General features: G+C 34.0%; 1 protein-coding gene across 4 annotated transcripts in view; it reads right to left on the bottom strand.

Annotated features, from left to right (window-relative positions):
• Positions 1-26,933, bottom strand: part of LOC128643579 (phosphatidate phosphatase LPIN2) — a 212,554-nt gene that overhangs the window by 84,292 nt on the left and 101,329 nt on the right. For all 4 annotated transcript variants that reach the window (XM_053696421.1, XM_053696420.1, XM_053696419.1 and 1 more), the window contains 2 exons: positions 3,184-3,291; positions 809-929 (listed from right to left, as the gene is read on the bottom strand). In XM_053696421.1, the coding sequence (XP_053552396.1) occupies positions 809-929; positions 3,184-3,291 (229 nt within the window). The remainder of the gene's footprint in view (positions 1-808; positions 930-3,183; positions 3,292-26,933) is intronic.

The raw sequence follows: 26,933 nt of genomic DNA, 5'->3' as shown, positions 1-26,933 counted from the left end.
CATTTCAAATTAAAAACATCAAAAAAGAATCTTTACCAAGAGGGTAGCTTGCTTCTTCCCACTCTCTCACTCACTTTCCTGCTTCTGAGTGGCATCACATGGGCGTGGGCCCCAACCCCGCGAAACTTGGTGCCACGTTCATCAAGGAGGGAGTCAGGAGCAGTATTCATCTGTCCTACTGCTCCCTCCCCGCCACAAAACAGGCGGGCGGACACTGCAAGGGCCATTCACGGACACCAGTGTCCGTGTACGGACACCTTGCCTATCCCTGTCCATGAGGGCATGGTTTGACGAGTTTGGTGAGGGGGATCTCGAGTGGCCCACCCAGATCCCTGACCTTAACCTCACTGTACACCTTTGGGATGAATTGGAATGCCACTTGTGAGCCAGACCTTCTCGTCCAACAGCAACGTCTGACATCACAAATGCCCTTTGGGCTGAATGGCCAGAAACTCGGATACACTCCAAAATCTTGTGGGAAGCCTTCCCAGAATAGTAGCAGCCAATACAGACACAGAGGTTGGCTCAACTCCATATTTATGCCCACAGTTTTAGAATGGGATGCCCAACATGCTTATATAGGTGTGATGGTCAAATGCCCACATACTTTTGGCCATATAGTGTATTTTGTGAGAAAGCCAAGCAAAAGCAATGTAAACTATTTAACTGGCAAGTTAGGTAAAAAACATATTTGTGTGTGTGTGTGTGTGTTTTTTTGTGCTTGTATGTGTGTGGTGGAGCTTTTCTCTGCAAGTGTGTGTGTGTGTGTGCATGCATGCAAAGCAGTGGAAAGACATTACAGAAATACCTTAGTAGATTCTGGGAAACCCCCCCACGTCCATTCCATATGAGACTCTCTATGCATATTTTCACTTGGTTTAACTTCCAGCTCAGAGTCACTCTTTGGACCAACTGATTGGGAAAAACCACTGATGGAAATAAAAAAATATTTAACTTATATACAGAATTTGACATCTTACACTCCAAACTAGTAATAAACTACTAATAATGTAATGAATAATAATCATAAAAAGAAATCTTTAACTTGATCATGTAAAAAAGCTGTTGAAAATATAAAATCCCAGTGAGTGCTTCTTTCAAGAGAACTATAAAGTCTGCTGTGATAAATATTTTAACCATTAACCTCTAGCACTGACTAATGTATGAGTCTTGTTAAGGCCTTCAGACACCCCAGGGTAACATAACACCCTGTCTAAGAATTAATATTCAGAACAAATAACAGGCAGGTAAGCAAGACAGAAGGTGACAAGACCAACACAGGAGTTCATAGTATTTAGAAAATTCAAATTACTAGCCAATTAGCCCAAATTGATGGAGCCGGAGAGCACAAGGGAGGTTAAACTTCTTTCTCTACTTTACTTTTTTCTCTCCTCCTTTCTGTTGATATATTTACTTTGTGAGGTTCATTGGAAGTTATCGTATAGATATCATACCTCCAGACTTTAGATCTTTGACCTAAGATTGGTAAAAGGGTAAGAAATTATCCTAGCACTAAGATACAGATACTGCATTACTTTTCTCTTATTCCCTTGACACTACTTTCCCTCCTCTCATCTATCCAATTACACATGAGATTTACATACAGATTAACCGTACATAAACAGTGTGGGAACGATGGGGGTTATAGAAGGGGAGGGATAAGATAGAGAGGGGTTTTCTTAGTATATCTTTTGTTTTGTCTTGATATTAGTGCTGGTAGGAATTGCGAGTCTTCCCTCTCTCAGATCATTATTTTAGAGAAGTTAACTCTTACGTATATTAACTCGTTGTATAGTGCCTTAAGAAATATACGATAATCTAAGGTTAAAATGAGGATAGAAAAATAAAATTTAGAAATATTATAGTTGGCTTAATGTTTTTGTAATAATTCTAGAACTACACGAATGTGATTAAAGGGACAGTCAAGTCCAAATAAAACTTTCATAAATCAAATAGGGCATGTAATTCTAAACAACTTTACAACTTACTTTTATCACCCATTTTGATTTGTTCTCTTGGTATTCTTAGTTGAAAGCTAAACCTAGGAGGCTCATATGCTAATTTCTTAGACCTTAAAGGCCGCCTCTAATCTAAATGCATTTTGACAGTTTTTCACCACTAGAGGGCATTAGTTCATGTGTTTCACATAGATAACATTGAGCTCTGGCACGTGAATTTACCCAGGAGTGAACATTAATTGGCTAAAATGCAAGTCTTTCAAATTAATTGAAATAAGTGGGCAGTCTGCAGAGGCTTAAAATACAAGGTGATTACAGAGGTAAAATTTTTATTATTATAACTGTGTTTGTTATGCAAAACTGGGGAATGGGTAATAAAGGGATTATCTATCTTTTATAACAACAAAAATTCTGGTGCTGACTGTTCCTTTAAGGCATGGTTTTAAGAACTGAAATAATCATGCATGGAAACAATAAGTGCAAAATATTTTTATTTTCTGTAATCTTTCTATCCGCTAATAAATTATTATAATACTAAAAAATTTGCCCAAATTGATTGCCATGCAGAGTACATCTCAAATCCCTATGATTAAGCTGCTATGTTTGCAGAAGTGATGAACTCTGCATAAAAAATAATTTTCCTAGTACAGGCAGTAAGTAATTTAACCAAAATGTACAATATGTGTAACAACTAGCAAAAAAACAAACACAAAACCAACACTATTTTATGGGGGGCACAGAGCAACAGGCAGTTTAAACATTAAAATACACCAGGGCGTTTAGCATAATTAAATATAATTTTTTTTAATAAGAACCAATTATCCATTATTAAATGTGTTAATCGTATTACTCACACTGGTTCATAATTATGGCAAAGTCATAGCATTGCCACAGGAAAAAAATAAAAATATATATATATATATAAAATAATTATAAAATTTTAAAATAACTTTCCCACTAAACATTGACGCTAAACTTTAATAAATTCATTCCACAACAATGAATTTGTCCTTAATTTGGCGAGATGTTTACATTTTGTCACTTTGTTAATTGGCTTATCATGAACTGCAGATGTTTAGCATATGTGTGATTGTTAATGTGTCAGTATTTCTTTCACAATATTTACGTTTCTGAAAACAGATTACTTGCATTAAGCACAACCAAAGATAGCCTTAGAATCACCCCTAGTTAGCTGCCAGAAAATCCCAAGCATTCGAACGGGTACCTGTCAAGTGGCGACCAGTCCCCATCAGATAAAGCATAGTGGTCTGATGAATGGCAGATAAAAGTCTCTCTGTACTCCTCTTCTTTTGATGCTGTGCTTGAAGATGACCTTAACAAAAAAGGAAATAAAAATAAATACAAGTGTGTCTCCTACAACAACGTACTGGTAATTACAAGTGTGCCTTATATTAAAGGGGCATTAAAAAAAAAAATCCTAGATAGATTGTGATAATAATATGCAGATGCATTTTTTAAAAATGATACCAGTTGCTTCAATTTTGAAAAAATAAGTAACATTTAAAGGGACATGAAACCCATTTTTTTTTTCATGACTTAGAGCATAACATTTTAAAAAGCTTTCCAATTTACTGTGATGAGGAAGCAGGACAAATGAAAAAGGGACAATATATCATCCCTTTAGTGCCTGAATACAATGTCACAACGAAGAGTGTCTGGCACAAAAAAAAAAAAGACCAGTTATGACCGTTATATCTACTGTAAATATTTTCATTAGGTACTTAGACCAAGAAGAATCTGTGTCTAATACAGTTACAAATTCCCAATTCTGGAATTCAAAGATGCAAACATTCTGAAATCCAAGCAATTTAATTTTTTTTTTTAAACAAAATTATCAAAAATAACTATTTTCCCAGCTTGTAAATCACAATCTTCACTGTCTTTTTTTTTTGTGCTCTAAAATGCGAATAATAGTCTATATTTATTTAAAACAACAACTATTTTACTGATGCAAATTTTCCAAAATCCAAACAATTCCGAAATCCAAACCTTTTCCGGCCCTAAGCATTTTGGATAAAGGGTTTATATCTGTATTGGGATTGTAGTTCCTAAGCTAGACATTAGCTATGTGTTTAAAGGGACATGCAATCCAAATGTTTTCTTCATGATTCAGATAGAGCACACAATTTTAAACAGTTTACATTTTACTTCTATTATCGGATTTGCTTCATTTTCTTGATATCATTTATTGAAAAGCATACACAGGAGATGGGAGCTAGCTGCTGATTGGTGGATTTCACATATATTCCTCTTGTCATTGGCTTCATTATTGTTTGCAGTTAGCTCCCAATATTGCATTGTTACTCATTCAATAAAGGATACCAAGAGAATGAAACACAATTGATAGAAGTAAAATTGGAAAGTTGCTTAAAAATGTATACTCTATCTGAATCATGAAATCATGTCCCTTTAAGTGTCATAAAGTAATGTTTGTCACCATGGTACAATCTAGGTTTCCTTCTCTGCTGAGGACAATTAGGGACAGATATAAATGAGTCACTAGAGAATGCAACCAGTGGCTGTGCAGACTGTAGCAGTGTAAAAGGGACAGAAAAGTCAAAATTAAACTGTCATGTTTTAGATAGAGCATGTCGTTTTAAAAATGTTTCCATTTACTTCTATAATCTAATTTGATTTGTTCTCTTGGTATCTTTTGTTGAAAAGGAAACAGACAATAACGCATTACTGGGAGTTAGTTTCTGATTGGTGGTTGCACATATATGGCTCTTGTCATTGGCTCATCCAATGTGTTCATTGGTCCTTCAACAAAGGATACCAAGGGAATGAAGCAAATTGGATAACAGAAGTAAAAGTTGTTTAAAATTGCATGCTGCTTGAATCATGAACATTTAATTTTGACTTTACTGTCCCTTTAAACTTCCCCCAATCCCCCCTTGGGACCTTTACATAACATCACAGTGACATCACCTATGACATCAATACAAATAGCCCTTTTGTTCATCCTTTCATTGCTCTCTTGCACAACACCCTTCTTAACCCGTCTCTTACTCACAACCTCCTCCTTATTCTCTCACCCCTTCATCTTTACACACCGCCCTGCTTATCTTCTTAGCCCACTGTCTCACAGCCACCTCTTCCTTCTATCGCAGCTCCCTCAACTCCTGCGCACCCCGTCAATGCTACACTAACACATTTCTCTAGTGTCACCACCTATACGTTATCTTGGGATTTTTTTTTAAAATATATATTTTTACACAAATGATATCTGTCCTACTAGGCACGCACTCATACATAGAATGTGTTTAATGTCTATGTACGTCATTTATGACGCAGGAATTCTCTGAAAATTACTTTAATATAAAACTTATACGTCTCAGTAATTTCTCTGTAAAGGAAGAAACAAAGGCTTTATAAGATAAAGAAAAAATACAAAATGCTTCCTAAGTTACCGGTTTTGCTTGCAGGAATCTATAAGCCCATCATCCTATAATCAACAACAGACAAATAGTTAAGTAAAATGTTTATATCCTACAGGGGTTTCATACAAAGAACATACCAAAAGTTAGAAGTAATTATTTTACAGGGTGACTTGGCAACGTTCTGCCTGCCAACCCAATATACTCATGGGCTTGTGAGGTCAATATGGAGGATGCGGTAAATTAAGACATGGAAAATGTCCAGTATCTTGGCTTATTGTTTGCAGAGATGGTATTTTTTACAGAACAAGATAGTAGATCACGCCAAATCTATGTCACAAAGCAGTTAATAAATACACTAAATTGCATTAAGGAGGGTTATTTTTACTAACAAAAAAGCAATGCTGAATAAATTATACTTTGCACACAAAAGGGTCTTCGTTTCATAAAACACATACATTTTGATGGCAGATAAGAACCATATGCTGCCCATATTCCCTACGTAGACCATAGGATATTCGCAGTATGCTTATCCCAGGCCTTCTTGAAGTCCCACAGTTTGTCTTTACAACCTCTAATGGAAGTTTATTCCATGAATCAACCACCCTTTCTGTAAAGAAGCGATTCTGCAAATTACTCCTGCTCATACTACCCTTCAGCCTGAGATCATAGCCCCTTGTTCTGGTGTTGCTCTTTTTGTAAAAAAAAAAAAAAAATAAAAATATTAAGACCTTAATATAATATGACAATATCACCTCTCTCCATGAAAATATATATATATCTTTGTAAGTTTCATTTTTAGCTCATGTACTATTTTAGTAGCCCTCCTATAAACAGATTCAGTTTAATTTATATAGATCTGGAAATATGGCCTCCCGAACGACAAACAATACTCAAGATGGGAGCTAACTGGTTATCTGTAAAATGACTTTTTTTTTTTTTTTTTTTGCTGCCAATACCTCTTCCTATACAACCAAAAACCTACTACTGGCCTTACCTACTGCGCTAGTACATTGTTTGCCGAGTTTCAAATCACCGGAAATAATAGTTCCCAAGTCCTGTTACACTTTTTTAACTTTCAGTAAAGTTTCATTGAGTCTGCAATTAACCTTTGGATAATTTTGCTCTTTGAGTAAATTTAAAATCCCAGTCACTTGTCCAATTCTACATTTAATTATTTTTTCCCCATCAGGTCTTTATAAGACTTAAATATAAATTTGCTGTACTGGAAAGGGTTTGCAAAGAAGGAAAGTGAATATGGTTTATGGTACGAAGGGTCTAATATAAACACTTACCTTACGGTCTTAAGCAATAATCAGGAATACACAAGAAGTTTTGCAACTATTCAAAATGGTAATTAAAAACACCTTAGAGAACTCTAGCACATTTCAGTGTGTGCAGCATGTTTCATAGGTAAAAGTGATAACGATCTATAATCTGCAGTGTGTGCTATATTTCAGGCAGACAAAATGTATCTTGCAAGCTTTTTTTTCTGCTCTTTCTACTCCTTTTCACTTGCAAATGACTCCTGCACAGCTGCTCAAATGACCAAAAATGGCAAGAGGAAGCAATGTGCTGAAAAGGTTTGCAGCCATTAAAAGCTAAGGCTCATGTTAATGTAGTCATAAAATAGGCCAATTTTGATGAGCATAACCAACACAAGTGCATTAAAAGCAAGCCTGTGCAGGTTACAGCCTGTGATTGGTGGATAAATGTGTGCCCCACTCCTGACAGGCTCACTTGCTGTGTTATGCTCAAGGATGCACTGTGGCTCAAGAGTAAACTATGTGTTTAAAGGGATAGTCTAGTCAAAATAAAAAACTTTTATGATTTAAATAGAGCACACAATTTTAAGCAATTTTCAAATTTACTCCTATTATCAAAATGTCTTTGTTCTCTTGCTATCTTTATTTGAATGCAAGCTTGGCAGCCGGCCCATTTTTGGTTCAGAACCTGGGTAGCACTTGCTGATTGGTGGCTATGTTGAAACACCAATCAGAAAGCGCTACCCAGGTACTAGACCAAAAATCGGCCGGCTCCTTTGCTTACATTCTTGCTTTTACAAATAAAGACAACAAAAGAACAAAGAAAAATTGAAAATAGGAGTAAATTAGAAAGTTGCTTAAATTTGCATGCTCTATCTGAATCATGAAAGTTTAATTTTGACTGGACTGTTCCTTTAATCCATTTGCAGAGGTTTAACACAGTTACAGAGAGACACTGGATATTAATTACTAAAATGCTCCAACTACTATTTTATTATTACATTGATATGTCCCTTTAATGTAGGGCTGTCCATTATAAAGCCTGAGGCCACAATACCACCCTCTGGTGCTACCCCGCATAATTTCACTACCGTTTTTCATTTAGAACACAAAATGTGTTTGTTTTTCTGGCTTATTCCTGTACACTCTGTTTGAATCCAATATACAGGCTATATGCTAATAGGTGTTTTTACCACATGCTAAAAATTGCTCATTTGAAATCTATTTACATGTTAGAATATTTTTATTTTAAAGGGACACGCTAGTACGATAGTAAAATGTTCTAAAAGGGACAAAAAAGTGGAAACAAATAAAGAAAAAAATGATGTAAAAGACCAAACTCCAGGGCAGCAATGCACTACTGGGAGTCATCTGTGCACATCTAGTGAGCCAATGACAAGAAACATTTCTTCACAGCTACCAATCACCAGCTAGCTCCCAGCAGTGCATCATTGCTTCTGAGCCTACCTATGGGCTAGATTTATCAAAGACTAGGCGAACTCTGTATGCGCTTCGCCTGTAACTGCGCCCCAGCTCGCCTCCGGAGAAGCGCACATGTGCGCCTGAATTCATCAAAAAAATAGACGTAACTTTGCTTAGGCGAGCTGGGCGTAATGATGATAAATTTCGACGGTCGAAAAAAGCATTTACTCCCTATTTACGCCGCCATGTTTTGATTATTAAAAAAGCGTTTTTTAGGTAACGATTTAGCTTATATTTATGTTATATTATATAATGTTATGTTATATAATGTTTCTCTGCTGTTTTTGCCATATGTTGATAATTTAAGATCGCAAAAAAATAAAAATAAATATAATAATATATATATATATATATATATATATATATATATATATATATATAACTGTTGGTACCCATATGCGCCTGTGGAAGCGCAAATTTCTGGCAATAACAGTCTCTTCTTGGCGCAGAGCCTTTAAAAAATTAGTTAAAAGAAGAAAGTACTGCATCACAAGATGTAAAAGCATTTATTATAATGGTGTTCGCCTCAGTCTGTATGGCGAAATATAAAACACGCAATTGAAGCCGAAATTTCAGTTCCCTATCGGCGCAATGCAATGATAAATAAGAAACTGGGCGTATTTGTAGGTCGGGCTGTTAAATTACGCCTATTACTAATGTATATTGTTGCACTCAGAAGCGCACCTGTGCGCCTAGTCGAATGCAAGCGGAGTGCGAAGAAGTTTCTTTCAGATTTGTGTAATTATAGGCGCAGAGTGCTTTGATGAATATGACGATCAGTTCGTATGCGCTATTTTGGACGGAATTAAAGGAGAATGGCTTTGATAAATCTAACCCTATGTATGCTTTTCAACACTCTGAGCAGGATTCAGCCAATGACTGGTCACCTGGTTGTGTCCCGCAGAAGAATTGCATTGTGGCTCCTTGGGCCAAATTGAATTCCATTACAGGGGTAGCTCCCATAGCAATTGCTATTAGTTTAATAATGAAAATATTCTGAATTATCTGTGACAGAAGGACATTTTCACAAGCCATGGAAATCAGACATATGGGATTTATCCACCCCAAGACATTTTGTATTATAAAACACTGTTGCAAAAGACAATACAAACAGCAGACACAGTAAATTACAGACCTAACATGAGCATTTGTGCTTGGGTAATTATGTCCTTGAGAACAAATAGGTACTGTTTGTCTTGTTTAAGACTGCGTTAAGTTTTCCATGTTACGCTTGTATGATTAGTAGATATAGGTTCATATAAACACAAACCGCAGCAGAGTCACATCATTAGTAACGCCTGATCCTTTTAGATTGAACACATGTTTGCCACATAAGGAATAACAAAAATTATTTTACACTGCAAATAAAATTTAAATAACGATCTTAACTAGGAATTTATTAACATTAACAATGTGCGCATTTTCTGGCACCCAGAACACTCTAAAAACAGAATACAATGTATGGAAATGCAACGTTCGTATTGTAAAAAGAAGTAACGTTTTAAAGAGCTTTAAAAGTGATTTTTATAGAAATAAAAGGAACACATTTTATGGATAAATTACATTAAAGGGGAATTTCTCCATGAAATGTTTAATTACACGTAATACAAAAAAACAAACAAACAAAAAAATACCTTTGGAAGCAACTTTCTTTATTTACTTTTATTTTATTTACTATTTTCCCTGTAATTTAATGCTGAAAATTTTCATTTCCACTGTCCCCAGAGAGGTTGAGAGCATCCTGCAGGAGTCTGAACTCTGACCCTACAACACTAAACAATGACTGCTTGTTCGGTGTAGGAAGTGATTTACATCTGTCCATATGTGACCAAAACAAACAAATGATAAATAATATGCAATAGATACAATACTAATTAAGGGACTGTAGATAAAGGAAATATAATACTAATATATCTCTTATAGGAGGCGCTGAAAAAGATAAAATGGAGGTAATGATTGTTAAACAATATATATATATATATATATATATATATATATATATATATATATATATATATATATATATATATATATATATGTATATCTGACAATAAGCAGAGCAGAACAATAATACAGGATGAACAAATTATGTTAAATTAGCAACAAAGTGTAGATCTAAGGGGGCTATACAAATATATACCAGTTGGTAAAGGAATATGAGTCTTAACGGCTATATACTTATAGCATCCAACCAGGTATTGGCGATAAAAAGTCCAAAGGACAGGAACACAGAATCTTCAACTTGTTGAAGGATGAAGGCAGCACTCTAACTTCACCAGGGTAGGTGTGGAGACTCTACAGCAAAACAATAGAACTGAAAGAGGCGCCGCATGTGCGAATCAATAGCGCAAGGTACATCAAACACAGGGTACTCACATGTAACAATGGCACTCAGTCGTGCCTGTAGGGACAGGCTGGATTTTAAACAGCAGTCCAGCTATCTTAACTCCGGCGTGCTTAGGACTCCAGGAGCCCAGGAACACAGGATCTGCAGTGTAATAAAGTTGGAGGGCAAAACAACCCTCAAGGTAGCGTAGGCTAGGAGATAGACATTGAGCACTGAGAGTTTAAAACATACAAAATGGATTTATTAAGAAAATAAAAACCAAGTTAAAAACAACTCAAGATGATTACAGTGTAATCTCTAGCATAAAATTATAGAAACTATGCAACACGTTTCTCGGAAGAACCGTTTCATCAGGCATATTAGATTAATGTGAATGAACCCCAAATTACATAAAAATGATACGGTTCCCCCGGGGAGACCCATAATAGCGGGGATCAACAGCATCACCGACAAACTCTCTGAATATGTTGATGTATTTCTTCAGAAATATGTGTGCAATTTATCTTCATACTTTAAAGACACTACAGATTTACTTCATAAACATTCTTATATTAAGCAAAAGAGTAACTCCTTTTTTCATGCGATGTGGGAGCTCTTTACTCTAATATATCGCATGATATAGGTATTAAAACCACCCAGATTTTTTTAGAAAGAGATATCTACATGTCTGACGGCCAGAAGGAGTACTTAGTCACATTAATCAATTATATCCTCAAGCACAATTACCAGTTTTTAAACAAATTTTACCTTCAAATCAAGGGTACGGCCATGGTCACCAGATTTGCCCCCTCTTTATGGGGATTTTTGAGGAAACTTACATTTACAACTCGAAAATGGAGGGGCAATCTGGTGTTCTATGGACGCTACATTAATGACCTAATTTTTGTGTTTGAGGGTTCTGTGACAGAAGCTAATGAATTTGTGTCCTCACTAAATGCCAATAGTATAGGCATTAGTTTTACATCTAACTTACAAGAGCAGACTATTGAATTTTTAGATATAGTTCTTATTTGAGGTACAGATGGCAATATATGTACATCCACCTATTTTAAACAGGGGGACTGCAATAATTTGAGACTTTTCCAGCAACCACCTAACAAGTTGAAAAATATATATATCTTACAGTCAATTCTGTAGGATGAGAATAAATTGTAGCACTATTGAGAAATATAATTAACAATCTGATATACTCCTGGAAAGATTTCAAGAAAAAAGAGTTGTGATAGAGCACAGTTATTGACATCTTCTAAAACCAAAAAGAATGAGACTAGTACTAACTTAAAGGGACAGCCCTTGTTTGTCACTCAGTATAATTCCAACCATAAGGCGGTCAGTAGAATATTGAAAGAACACTGGCCCCTCAAAATGAGAAGCCCTATTCTAAAGAAAATACTATCCCCACAACTAAGATTGATATATAGGAGAGCGCCAACTTTAAAACATAAACTTTTCTAGTAAAGTGGTGATGTCCAAAAAAACAGAAACATAAAATCTACTTATCAAGCCCTACCGGGTAAAAAGGGTATTTTTAAGTGTGGCAAAAAATTATACTACATGTGCAAATATATTGCACATGGATGCACTGGTTTGACATCTCATACCACAGGGGAGTATTTTCCCATCAGAGGGAGAATATCTTTTGACTCAATCTATGTTATATATGCACTCACATGTGAATGTGGGATACAGTATATAGGTCGTACCTGTAGGAAAATCAGATGGATTAAGCATCTTAGGAACGTGACACACAAATCACTAAAACATAGTGGCCTAGATTTAGAGTTTTGTCGGTAACGACTCGCGTAGCTAACGCTGGCTTTTTTTCTGGCCGCACCTTTTAAATACCTCTGGTATTGAGAGTTCACAGAATGGCTGCGTTAGGCTCCAAAAAGGGAGCGTAGAGCATAATTTAACGCCACTGCAACTCTCGATACCAGAGTTGCTTACGGACGCGGCCAGCTTCAAAAACGTGCTCGTGCACGATTCCCCCATAGAAAACAATGGGGCTGTTTGAGCTGAAAAAAAAAACCTAACACCTGCAAAAAAGCCGCATTCAACTCCTAACGCAGCCCCATTGTTGTCAATGGGGAAACACTTCCTACGTCTGCACCTAACACCCTAACATGTACCCCGAGTCTAAACACCCCTAACCTTACACTTATTAACCCCTATTCTGCCGCCCCGCTATCGCTGACCCCTGCATATTATTTTTAACCCCTAATCTGCCTCTCCGTAAACCGCTGCTACTTACATTATCCCTATGTACCCCTAATCTGCTGCCCCTAATACCGCCGACCCCTATATTATATTTATTAACCCCTAATCTGCCCCCCACAACGTCGCCTCCACCTGCCTACACTTATTAACCCCTAATCTGCCGAGCGGACCGCACCGCTATTATAATAAAGTTATTAACCCCTAATCCGCCTCACTAACCCTATAATAAATAGTATTAACCACTAATCTGCCCTCCCTAACATCGCCGACACCTAACTTCAAACATTAACCCCTAATCTGCCGACTGGAGCTCACCGCTATTCTAATAAAATGTATTAACCCCTAAAGCTAAGTCTAACCCTAACACTAACACCCCCCTAACTTAAATATAATTTAAATCTAACGAAATTAATTAACTCTTATTAAATAAATTATTCCTATTTAAAGCTAAATACTTACCTGTAAAATAAACCCTAATATAGCTACAATATATATATAAATTATAATTATATTATAGCTATTTTAGGATTTATATTTATATTTATTTTACAGGTAACTTTGTATTTATTTTAACCAGGTACAATAGCTAAAATAGTTAAAATAATTACAAAATTACCTGTAAAATAAATCCTAACCTAAGTTATAATTAAACCTAACACTACACTATCAATAAATTAATTAAATAAAATACCTACAATTACCTACAATTAAACCTAACACTACACTATCAATAAATTAATTAAATACAATATCTACAAATAAATACAATGAAATAAACTAACTAAAGTACAAAAAATAAAAAAGAACTAAGTTACAAAAAATAAAAAAATATTTACAAACATCAGAAAAATATTACAACAATTTTAAACTAATTACACCTACTCTAAGCCCCTAATAAAATAACAAAGACCCCCAAAATAAAAAAATGCCCTACCCTATTCTAAATTACTAAAGTTCAAAGCTCTTTTACCTTACCTGCCCTGAACAGGGCCCTTTGCGGGGCATGCCCCAAAGAATTCAGCTCTTTTGCCTGTTCCGATCAGCCAATAGAATGCAAGCTCAATCTGATTGGCTGATCGGATCGGCCAATCGGATTGAACTTGATTCTGATTGGCTGATTCCATCAGCCAATCAGAATTTTCCTACCTTAATTCCGATTGGCTGATAGAATCCTATCAGCCAATCGGAATTCGAGGGACGCCATCTTGGATGACGTCCCTTAAAGGAGCCTTCATTCGTCGGTAGTCCGTCGGGCCAGCAGGATGTTCCGCGTTGGAGGTCTGCAAGATGGATCCGGAAGAAAGAAGATTGAAGATGCCGTTGATAGAAGACTTCAGCCGGATCATGGACCTCTTCAGCTCCCGCTTGGATGAAGACTTCAGCCGGATCATGGACATCTTCAGCCCCCCACTTGGGCTTGGATCAAGACATCGGAGAAGCTCTTCTGGATCGATCGGTGAACCTGGTATGGTGAAGATAAGGTAGGAAGATCTTCAGGGGCTTAGTGTTAGGTTTATTTAAGGGGGGTTTGGGTTAGATTAGGGTTATGGTGGGTTGTAATGTTGGGGGGGGTATTGTATGTGTTTTTTTAAAGGCAAAAGAGCTGAATTCTTTGGGGCATGCCCCGCAAAGGGCCCTGTTCAGGGCTGGTAAGGTAAAAGAGCTTTGAACTTTAGTAATTTAGAATAGGGTAGGGCATTTTTTTATTTTGGGGGTCTTTGTTATTTTATTAGGGGCTTAGAGTAGGTGTAATTAGTTTAAAATTGTTGTAATATTTTTCTGATGTTTGTAAATATTTTTTTATTTTTTGTAACTTAGCTCTTTTTTATTTTTTGTACTTTAGTTCGTTTATTTCATTGTATTTATTTGTATATATTGTATTTAATTAATGTATTGATAGTGTAGTGTTAGGTTTAATTGTAGGTAACTGTAGGTATTTTATTTAATTAATTTATTGATAGTGTAGTGTTAGGTTTAATTGTAACTTAGGTTAGGATTTATTTTACAGGTAATTTTGTAATTATTTTAACTATTTTAGCTATTAAATAGTTCTTAACTATTTAATAGCTATTGTACCTGGTTAAAATAAATACAAAGTTACCTGTAAAATAAATATAAATCCTAAAATAGCTATAATATAAATAAAATTTATATTGTAGCTATATTAGGATTTATTTTACAGGTAAGTATTTAGCTTTAAATAGGAATAATTTATTTAATAAGAGTTAATTTATTTCGTTAGATTTAAATTATATTTAACTTAGGGGGGTGTTAGTGTTAGGGTTAGACTTAGCTTTAGGGGTTAATACATTTATTAGAATAGCGGTGAGCTCCAGTCGGCAGATTAGGGGCTAATAAATATAATATAGGGGTCGGCGGTGTTAGGGGCAGCAGATTAGAGGTACATAAGGATAACGTAAGTAGCGGGGCTTTGCGGTCGGCAGATTAGGGGTTAATTATTGTAGGTAGCTGGCGACGACGTTGTGGGGGGCAGTTTAGGGGTTAATAAATATAATATAGGGGTCGGCGGTGTTAGGGGCAGCAGATTAGGGGTACATAAGAATAACGTAGGTGGCGGTCGGCAGATTAGGGGTTAAAAAAATTTAATCGAGTGTCGGCGATGTGGGGGGACCTCGGTTTAGGGGTACATAGGTAGTTTATGGGTGTTAGTGTACTTTAGAGCACAGTAGTTAAGAGCTTTATAAACCGGCGTTAGCCCAGAAAGCTCTTAACTACTGACTTTTTTCTGCGGCTGGAGTTTTGTCGTTAGATTTCTAACGCTCACTTCAGACACGACTCTAAATACCGGAGTTAGAAAGATCCCATTGAAAAGATAGGATACGCAATTGACATAAGGGGATCTGCGGTATGGAAAAGTCGCGGCTGTAAAGTGAGCGTTAGACCCTTTCCTGACTGACTCCAAATACCGGCGGTAGCCTAAAACCAGCGTTAGGAGCCTCTAACGCTGGTTTTCACGGCTACCGCCAAACTCTAAATCTAGGCCAGTGTGTCCAGACATATTTGTCAGGAACATCATCCGGGATGTTGCAAGTTAAAAATCACGCCTTCAGAAAGCATCCCTCCCAGTCGCCAGTGTAATAGGTTCACCAAACATAGACAAAGGGAGACCATCTGGATATACAGATTTCAAACTGTTTCCTTTAGGTCTCAATGAAGTGATAGATTCTGCTATTTTTGTCTGAATATGGGTGTTTGTTCTAATCTTCATTAAGCATATATTAACCCTTATTTTTTTCTTTTATTTTCTGTACACCAGAATCTCAACACCAAATTGTTTAACTTATATACCTTCTTATATATATATTTTATATTATTGGCTTAAAGGACCAGTCAACACATTAGATTTGCATAATCAACAAATGCAAGATAACAAGACAATGTAATAGCACTTAGTCTGAACTTCAAATGAGTAGTAGATTTTTTTATAACAAATTTCAAAGTTATGTATATTTCTACTCCCCTTGTACCATGTTATAGCAATCAGCCAATCACAAATGCATATACGTATAGCCTGAGAATTCTTGCACATGCTCAGTAGGATCTGGTGACTCAAAATTGTAAATATAAAAGACTGTGCACATTTCTTTTAATGGAAGTAAATTGGAAAGTTGTTTAAAATTACATGCTGTATCTGAACCATGAAAATTTAATTTAACCTGAGTGTCCCTTTAATACAGTGTGTAGCTATTGGGGTCTTTTTTTGTTGGGGGGTCCCCTCATCAGGTCAGACACTGGTACTTTACTTTGGTATTATTCGTATTGGACTTACATTATAACTATTTAGGAAGGTTTGCATCAAGCATACTATACGTGTTAACTGGAACCAGTATAAGAATCACTACACATATTTAAGCTTACACAACTATGGTATTTCTCGATATATTAATATACCAACTATGGTATTTATCATATTAATTATTATTTACATTACACAGTTTATAACTTTAATCACCATAGGTTTTGTTGTTCACATATAGATTCAGCAAGCTATGGGAACTACTAACACACATCAGATTATTTATGTTTTTATATATATATATATATATATATATATATATATATATAATTTTTTTTTTCCCCTTTATAATACATGTTTTATAAATCATACTCCTTCACCTTACACAATGTGATCACGTAATATTACCCGATTACTATCTGAGACTAAAGACTGGTATGTGTTTTATTCATATTACCATTAAAGATCGGATATGTGCACTAATTAGATTAAGGAATCATATATTTTTTATACTAAGATATATATATTTTTGTAACACAGCACTAATATAGTTATGTTTGTCACATCGATGATGACACATTCACTTCTTTATTTCCCTGTTCTGAACAGTCTGTCAGTTACGGGGATCTGCAAACACAGTGCATCATTTGACACTACACTAATCATCATGAACTGTTGACACAGATGCGTCATATGACACTGCACCAATCACCACGCACTGATTAAACCAATCATTGCGCATCCAGGGGGCGGAGTCTACATATGCTTTACTGACCCGATACGGACAGATAGCTCAACATGCTAAGGCACTGTGGCTGAGCTCTGTAGCAACCCAAGGGTTGCAGGTTCGATAAGGGTTGCAGGTTCAATCCCCGGCGAGGTCCACTCAGCCTTTCATCCTTCCGAGGTCGATAAAATGAGCAGCGCCTTGAGACCCTTATGGGTGATTAGCCGTGCTTTACAAGTACCCAATACATGAATACATACTGGTAACGAAATAGAACACAAGCTGAATGGCGACCGTGCAACAATATCCTATCACGTTACACAATATGTAAGCATTGTTCATGGTCTATGTATCACACAATTTTAACTAAAACATACAGAACTTTAGATCAGTACACGTTGCATTCTATTGAAAAGGTTATTGTCCCTTGTGATAACTAATAGCTGCTCTCTGAAATTTAGCCAAAAACATAGCGGTATTCTGCTATTTTTATCCTCGTTTCTGTTAATAATTTGCCACATTATATGAGATTTCACAATTTACTCTCTATATTTATAAATTGTTTAGTGTCACATTGCTTTACATTAAACAATTAGACACAGGTCCAACAATTTGGTGTTGTTGAGATGAAGTGTTTTTGATTGGCTGTCGGTTTTTTTGGTAGGGGGAGGAGTTTTATTTCTCTTTTAGGTAGTGTAGCCCTATTTAAGGGGTTCATTCACATTAATCTAGTATGCCTGATGAAACGGTTCTTCAGAGAAACGCGTTGCATAGTTTCTCTAATGTTATGCTAGAGATTACACTGGAATCAGCATGAGTTGTTTTTAACTTGGTGCTCAGTGTCTATCTCCTAGCCTACGCTACCTTGAGGGTTGTTTTGCCTTCTAACTTCATTATACTGCAGATCCTGTGTTCCTGGAGTCCTTAACACGCCAAAGTTCAGCTATCTGGACTGCAGATTAAAATCCAGCCTGCCCCTACAGACATAACTGTGTGCCATTGTTACATGAGAGTACCCTGGGTCTTCTCACTGTGTTTGATGTACCTTGTGCTATTGATTCGCACATGCTGTGCCTTTTTCTGTTCTATTGTTTTAATTAAGGGACTCTAAAGTACCTACATGTGCTTTAGAGCACTGCTCCTACATCTGCCACTACAGTTATACATAAGAGGGAGCAATGTCACATACGTTTTGCTTGTAGTGCTGCTTTTTATATTACAGTACAATTTATTTCCCTTTACTTAAATCGCAGGCTGCATGTCAGTTGCATTTCTAAGGCTGACAATAAGCGGATTAAAGCTAAGCTTCACAAAGCAAAGTGTAAGCAACTGTGCTTGAAACATATGTGGTGTCTCTCATTGAATCTGATAGGGTATATACTGAAGCAAGAAACATATACAACACCCCCTGTTCTGTATTATAATTTTGCTGTAACCAAATGATGATTTTTGCATGTACATTTAAATTTAAAGGAGCATTAATAGAATGCTCAGATGTGCCAGTTTACCTTATTATTGTATCATTGCTTAAAGGGACAGGCAAGTCCAAAATAAAAACTTTCATGATTCATATGTCATGTAATTTTAAACAACTTTCCAATTTACTTTTATCACCAATTTTGCTTTGTTCTCTTGGTATTCTTAGTTGAAAGCTAAACCTAAGTAGGCTCATGTTAATCGAAGGCTGCCTCTTATCTGAATGCATTTTGACAGTTTTTCACCACTAGAGGGTGTTAGTTCATGTGTGCCATATAGATAACATTGAGCTCACGTACGTGAAGTTACCTAGGAGTCAGCACTGATTGGCTAAAATGCAAGTCTGTCAAAAGAACTGAAATAAGAGGTCAGTTTGCAGAGGTTTAGATACAAGGTAATCACAGAGGTAAAACGTATATTAATATAACTGTGTTGGTTATGCAAAACTGGGGAATGGGTAATAAAAGGGATTATTTATCTTTTTAAAAACAACAAAAATTCTGGTGTTGACTGTCCCTTTAAACAGAAATGTGTGTTTAACCCCACAAAGAACTACTGGTCCAGAACTGAACACAGCTGGTGACCGGCAATTAACAATGATAATAATTTTTAAATGTTTTTAAAAAAAAGGTACAAATAGTTAATATATCTACCCAAACATATATTACCAAATTGCATAGCATGAGAATTGTAATGCTAAAACTGTCACTAAGAAAACAGCTTGCTTACAGCGCCCTCTAGTGACTACATAGAGCTAAGCGCTCATTACTGATTTGTTATAGCAATATTCTCTAACATTTAAGGGACAGTAAATGAAGGAAATTTGTTTTATGATTTCAAAATTCAAGCTTGTTTTATTTTTATAATGTGGTTAAAAACAAACAAACAAAAAAAAAAAACGCTTTACAAATTCTCCATGGATGTTCCAGCTGCCCCCCACCCTGTTCTGTTTTGTTTTTGTATTATGTTTTGGAGTAGCAGAGCATTTTTTTGCATAGCTAGCAGCAATGCGGCTGCTTATAATAGAGGTGCACTTGTTTCACTCTCCTCAACAAAATACCTTTAAGTAGGAGCAGCATTGGGGGCAGAGTTCTAATGGATCCAGAACAGATCCGTAAAGGGCGTCCAAGTCAAACATTTATATAAATGGCTCAATTGCATTAAAAATGCTTTTATATATATCTTGTAGCAAAGATGTATGTATATACTTCTATATTTACTGTAGCAAAGATACATGCACCTATGTATGTATATACTTCTATATTTACTGTAGCAAAGATACCTGCACCTATGTATGTATATACTTCTATATTTACTGTAGCAAAGATACATGCACCTGTGTATGTATATACTTCTATATTTACTGTAATAAAGATACATGCACCTATGTATGTATATACTTCTATATTTACTGTAGCAAAGATACATGCACCTATGTATGTATATACTTCTATATTTACTGTAACAAAGATACATGCACCTATGTATGTATATACTTCTATATTTACTGTAATAAAGATACATGCACCTATGTATGTATATACTTCTATATTTACTGTAATAAAGATACATGCACCTATGTATGTATATACTTCTATATTTACTGTAATAAAGATACATGCACCTATGTATGTATATACTTCTATATTTACTGTAACAAAGATACATGCACCTATGTATGTATATACTTCTATATTTACTGTAACAAAGATACATGCACCTATGTATGTATATACTTCTATATTTACTGTAGCAAAGATACATGCACCTATGTATATATATACTTCTATATTTACTGTAACAAAGATACATGCACCTATGTATGTATATACTTCTATATTTACTGTAATAAAGATACATGCACCTATGTATGTATATACTTCTATATTTACTGTAATAAAGATACATGCACCTATGTATGTATATACTTCTATATTTACTGTAATAAAGATACATGCACCTATGTATGTATATACTTCTATATTTACTGTAACAAAGATACATGCACCTATGTATGTATATACTTCTATATTTACTGTAACAAAGATACATGCACCTATGTATGTATATACTTCTATATTTACTGTAACAAAAAGATACATGCACCTATGTATGTATATACTTCTATATTTACTGTAACAAAAAGATACATGCACCTATGTATGTATATACTTCTATATTTACTGTAACAAAGATACATGCACCTATGTATGTATATACTTCTATATTTACTGTAACAAAGATACATGCACCTATGTATGTATATACTTCTATATTTACTGTAACAAAGATACATGCACCTATGTATGTATATACTTCTATATTTACAGTAACAAAGATACATGCACCTATGTATGTATATACTTCTATATTTACTGTAGCAAAGATACATGCACCTATGTATATACTTCTATATTTACTGTAGCAAAGACGCATGAACCTATGTATGTATATACTTCTATATTTACTGTAACAAAGATACCTGCACCTATGTATGTATATACTTCTATATTTACTGTAACAAAGATACATGCACCTATGTATATACTTCTATATTTACTGTAACAAAGATACCTGCACCTATGTATGTATATACTTCTATATTTACTGTAACAAAGATACATGCACCTATGTATGTATATACTTCTATATTTACTGTAACAAAAATATACATGCACCTATGTATATACTTCTATATTTACTGTAACAAAGATACATGCACCTATGTATGTATATACTTCTATATTTACTGTAGCAAAGATACATGCCCCTATGTATGTATATACTTCTATATTTACTGTAACAAAGATACATGCACCTATGTATGTATATACTTCTATATTTACTGTAACAAAAATATACATGCACCTATGTATATACTTCTACATTTACTGTAACAAAGATACATGCACCTATGTATGTATATACTTCTATATTTACTGTAACAAAAATATACATGCACCTATGTATATACTTCTATATTTACTGTAACAAAGATACATGCACCTATGTATGTATATACTTCTATATTTACTGTAGCAAAGATACATGCACCTATGTATGTATATACTTCTATATTTACTGTAGCAAAGATACATGCACCTATGTATGTATATACTTCTATATTTACTGTAGCAAAGATACCTGCACCTGTGTATGTATATACTTCTATATTTACTGTAGCAAAGACACATGCACCTATGTATGTATATACTTCTATATTTACTGTAACAAAGACACATGCACCTATGTATGTATATACTTCTATATTTACTGTAACAAAGATACATGCACCTATGTATGTATATACTTCTATATTTACTGTAACAAAGACACCTGCACCTATGTATGTATATACTTCTATATTTACTGTAACAAAGACACATGCACCTATGTATGTATATACTTCTATATTTACTGTAACAAAGATACATGCACCTATGTATGTATATACTTCTATATTCACTATAGCAAAGATACATGCACCTATGTATGTATATACTTCTATATTTACTGTAACAAAGATACCTGCACCTATGTATGTATATACTTCTATATTTACTGTAACAAAGATACATGCACCTATGTATGTATATACTTCTATATTTACTGTAGCAAAGATACATGCACCTATGTATGTATATACTTCTATATTTACTGTAATAAAGATACATGCACCTATGTATGTATATACTTCTATATTCACTGTAGCAAAGATACCTGCACCTATGTATGTATATACTTCTATATTTACTGTAGCAAAGATACCTGCACCTGTGTATGTATATACTTCTATATTTACTGTAGCAAAGATACATGCACCTATGTATGTATATACTTCTATATTTACTGTAGCAAAGATACATGCACCTATGTATATACTTCTATATTTACTGTAGCAAAGATACCTGCACCTATGTATGTATATACTTCTATATTTACTGTAACAAAGATACATGCACCTATGTATGTATATACTTCTATATTTACTGTAGCAAAGATACATGCACCTATGTATGTATATACTTCTATATTTACTGTAACAAAGATACATGCACCTATGTATGTATATACTTCTATATTTACTGTAGCAAAGATACATGCACCTATGTATGTATATACTTCTATATTTACTGTAACAAAGATACATGCACCTATGTATATACTTCTATATTTACTGTAACAAAGATACATGCACCTATGTATATACTTCTATATTTACTGTAGCAAAGATACATGCACCTATGTATGTATATACTTCTATATTTACTGTAACAAAGATACATGCACCTATGTATATACTTCTATATTTACTGTAGCAAAGATACATGCACCTATGTATGTATATACTTCTATATTTACTGTAACAAAGATACATGCACCTATGTATATACTTCTATATTTACTGTAACAAAGATACATGCACCTATGTATGTATATACTTCTATATTTACTGTAACAAAAAGATACATGCACCTATGTATGTATATACTTCTATATTTACTGTAACAAAGATACATGCACCTATGTATATACTTCTATATTTACTGTAACAAAGGTGCAGGTATCTTTATTACAGTAAATATAGAAGTATATACATACATAGGTGCAGGTATCTTTGTTACAGTAAATATAGAAGTATATACATACATAGGTGCATGTATATTTGCTACAGTGAATATAGAAGTATATACATACATAGGTGCATGTATCTTTATTACAGTAAATATAGAAGTATATACATACATAGGTGCATGTATCTTTATTACAGTAAATATAGAAGTATATACATACATAGGTGCATGTATCTTTGTTACAGTAAATATAGAAGTATATACATAACAAAGATACATGCACCTATGTATGTATATACTTCTATATTTACTGTAGCAAAGATACATGCACCTATGTATATACTTCTATATTTACTGTAACAAAGATACATGCACCTATGTATGTATATACTTCTATATTTACTGCAACAAAGATACATGCACCTATGTATGTATATACTTCTATATTTACTGTAACAAAGATACATGCACCTATGTATGTATATACTTCTATATTTACTGTAGCAAAGATACATGCACCTATGTATGTATATACTTCTATATTTACTGTAACAAAGATACATGCACCTATGTATGTATATACTTCTATATTTACTGTAACAAAGATACATGCACCTATGTATGTATATACTTCTATATTTACTGTAACAAAGATACATGCACCTATGTATATACTTCTATATTTACTGTAACAAAGATACATGCACCTATGTATGTATATACTTCTATATTCACTGTAGCAAAGATACATGCACCTATGTATGTATATACTTCTATATTTACTGTAACAAAAAGATACATGCACCTATGTATGTATATACTTCTATATTCACTGTAGCAAAGATACATGCACCTATGTATGTATATACTTCTATATTTACTGTAATAAAGATACATGCACCTATGTATGTATATACTTCTATATTTACTGTAGCAAAGATACATGCACCTATGTATGTATATACTTCTATATTTACTGTAATAAAGATACATGCACCTATGTATGTATATACTTCTATATTTACTGTAATAAAGATACATGCACCTATGTATGTATATACTTCTATATTTACTGTAACAAAAAGATACATGCACCTATGTATGTATATACTTCTATATTTACTGTAACAAAGATACATGCACCTATGTATGTATATACTTCTATATTCACTGTAGCAAAGATACATGCACCTATGTATGTATATACTTCTATATTTACTGTAACAAAGATACATGCACCTATGTATGTATATACTTCTATATTTACTGTAATAAAGATACATGCACCTATGTATGTATATACTTCTATATTTACTGTAATAAAGATACATGCACCTATGTATGTATATACTTCTATATTCACTGTAGCAAATATACATGCACCTATGTATGTATATACTTCTATATTTACTGTAACAAAGATACCTGCACCTATGTATGTATATACTTCTATATTTACTGTAATAAAGATACCTGCACCTATGTATGTATATACTTCTATATTTACAGTAACAAAGATACATGCACCTATGTATGTATATACTTCTATATTTACTGTAACAAAGATACATGCACCTATGTATGTATATACTTCTATATTTACTGTAACAAAGATACATGCACCTATGTATGTATATACTTCTATATTCACTGTAGCAAAGATACATGCACCTATGTATGTATATACTTCTATATTTACTGTAACAAAGATACCTGCACCTATGTATGTATATACTTCTATATTTACTGTAATAAAGATACCTGCACCTATGTATGTATATACTTCTATATTTACTGTAACAAAGACACATGCACCTATGTATGTATATACTTCTATATTCACTGTAATAAATATACATGCACCTATGTATGTATATACTTCTATATTTACTGTAACAAAGACACATGCACCTATGTATGTATATACTTCTATATTTACTGTAACAAAGATACATGCACCTATGTATGTATATACTTCTATATTTACTGTAATAAAGATACATGCACCTATGTATGTATATACTTCTATATTTACTGTAATAAAGATACATGCACCTATGTATGTATATACTTCTATATTTACTGTAGCAAAGATACCTGCACCTATGTATATACTTCTATATTTACAGTAACAAAGATACATGCACCTATGTATGTATATACTTCTATATTTACTGTAACAAAGATACATGCACCTATGTATGTATATACTTCTATATTCACTGTAACAAAAAGATACATGCACCTATGTATGTATATACTTCTATATTTACTGTAACAAAGATACATGCACCTATGTATGTATATACTTCTATATTTACTGTAACAAAGATACATGCACCTATGTATGTATATACTTCTATATTTACTGTAACAAAGATAGATGCACCTATGTATATACTTCTATATTTACTGTAACAAAGATACATGCACCTATGTATGTATATACTTCTATATTTACTGTAACAAAGATACATGCACCTATGTATGTATATACTTCTATATTTACTGTAACAAAGATACATGCACCTATGTATGTATATACTTCTATATTCACTGTAGCAAAGATACATGCACCTATGTATGTATATACTTCTATATTTACTGTAGCAAAGATACATGCACCTATGTATGTATATACTTCTATATTTACTGTAACAAAGATACATGCACCTATGTATGTATATACTTCTATATTTACTGTAACAAAGATACATGCACCTATGTATGTATATACTTCTATATTTACTGTAACAAAGACACATGCACCTATGTATGTATATACTTCTATATTTACTGTAACAAAGATACCTGCACCTATGTATGTATATACTTCTATATTTACTGTAGCAAAGATACCTGCACCTATGTATGTATATACTTCTATATTTACTGTAGCAAAGATACATGCACCTATGTATGTATATACTTCTATATTCACTGTAGCAAAGATACATGCACCTATGTATGTATATACTTCTATATTTACTATAGCAAAGATACCTGCACCTATGTATGTATATACTTCTATATTTACTGTAGCAAAGATACATGCACCTTTGTATGTATATACTTCTATATTTACTGTAATAAAGATACATGCACCTATGTATGTATATACTTCTATATTTACTGTAACAAAGATACATGCACCTATGTATGTATATACTTCTATATTTACTGTAGCAAAGATACATGCACCTATGTATGTATATACTTCTATATTCACTAAAACTCTTATGCATCTCCTAATCTGGTCTACAAAAAAAAAAACTTTAAAGGGCCATTATAATCGTTTTTTAACAAAGGCTTAATCAAAAGTTTATAAGAGGCATAACAATTCATCAATATTCACCTATTAAATAAAATGTTAAGGTTTAAAGATATTGCTCTTACAATTCTTTATCAATTCCTGTGCCCACTAAAATTGTCGTTTCCACGTCCAATAATTATCTGCGTCGCACGACCGACATGGAGGTCAGAGCATGCCCACTCCAGTGAAAAGCAGCTCCTCTCACTGAATATTCTGAAGCACAGGCTGCAGCGATGTCACTCAAAAGCAGATTCAGCCCCTCTGCTTGTTCATGAGTGAGCTGATAGGCAATGGTTGCTATAGCAACCTTTTTAAGCGTCCTCAGAGCTGTTAATTCTCTGTATATAAATAAGTAGCTTCACAGAGCTAAAAAAATATATTTGGGAGCTTGCAAGAATCATTTGATTTTTGGTATTTAC

The sequence above is a fragment of the Bombina bombina genome, unplaced genomic scaffold, assembly GCF_027579735.1.
Source record: "Bombina bombina isolate aBomBom1 unplaced genomic scaffold, aBomBom1.pri scaffold_565, whole genome shotgun sequence".
NCBI lineage: Eukaryota > Metazoa > Chordata > Amphibia > Anura > Bombinatoridae > Bombina > Bombina bombina.
The sequence above is the reverse complement of the archived record's forward strand: the minus strand, read 5'-3'. Positions and strand labels throughout refer to the sequence as shown.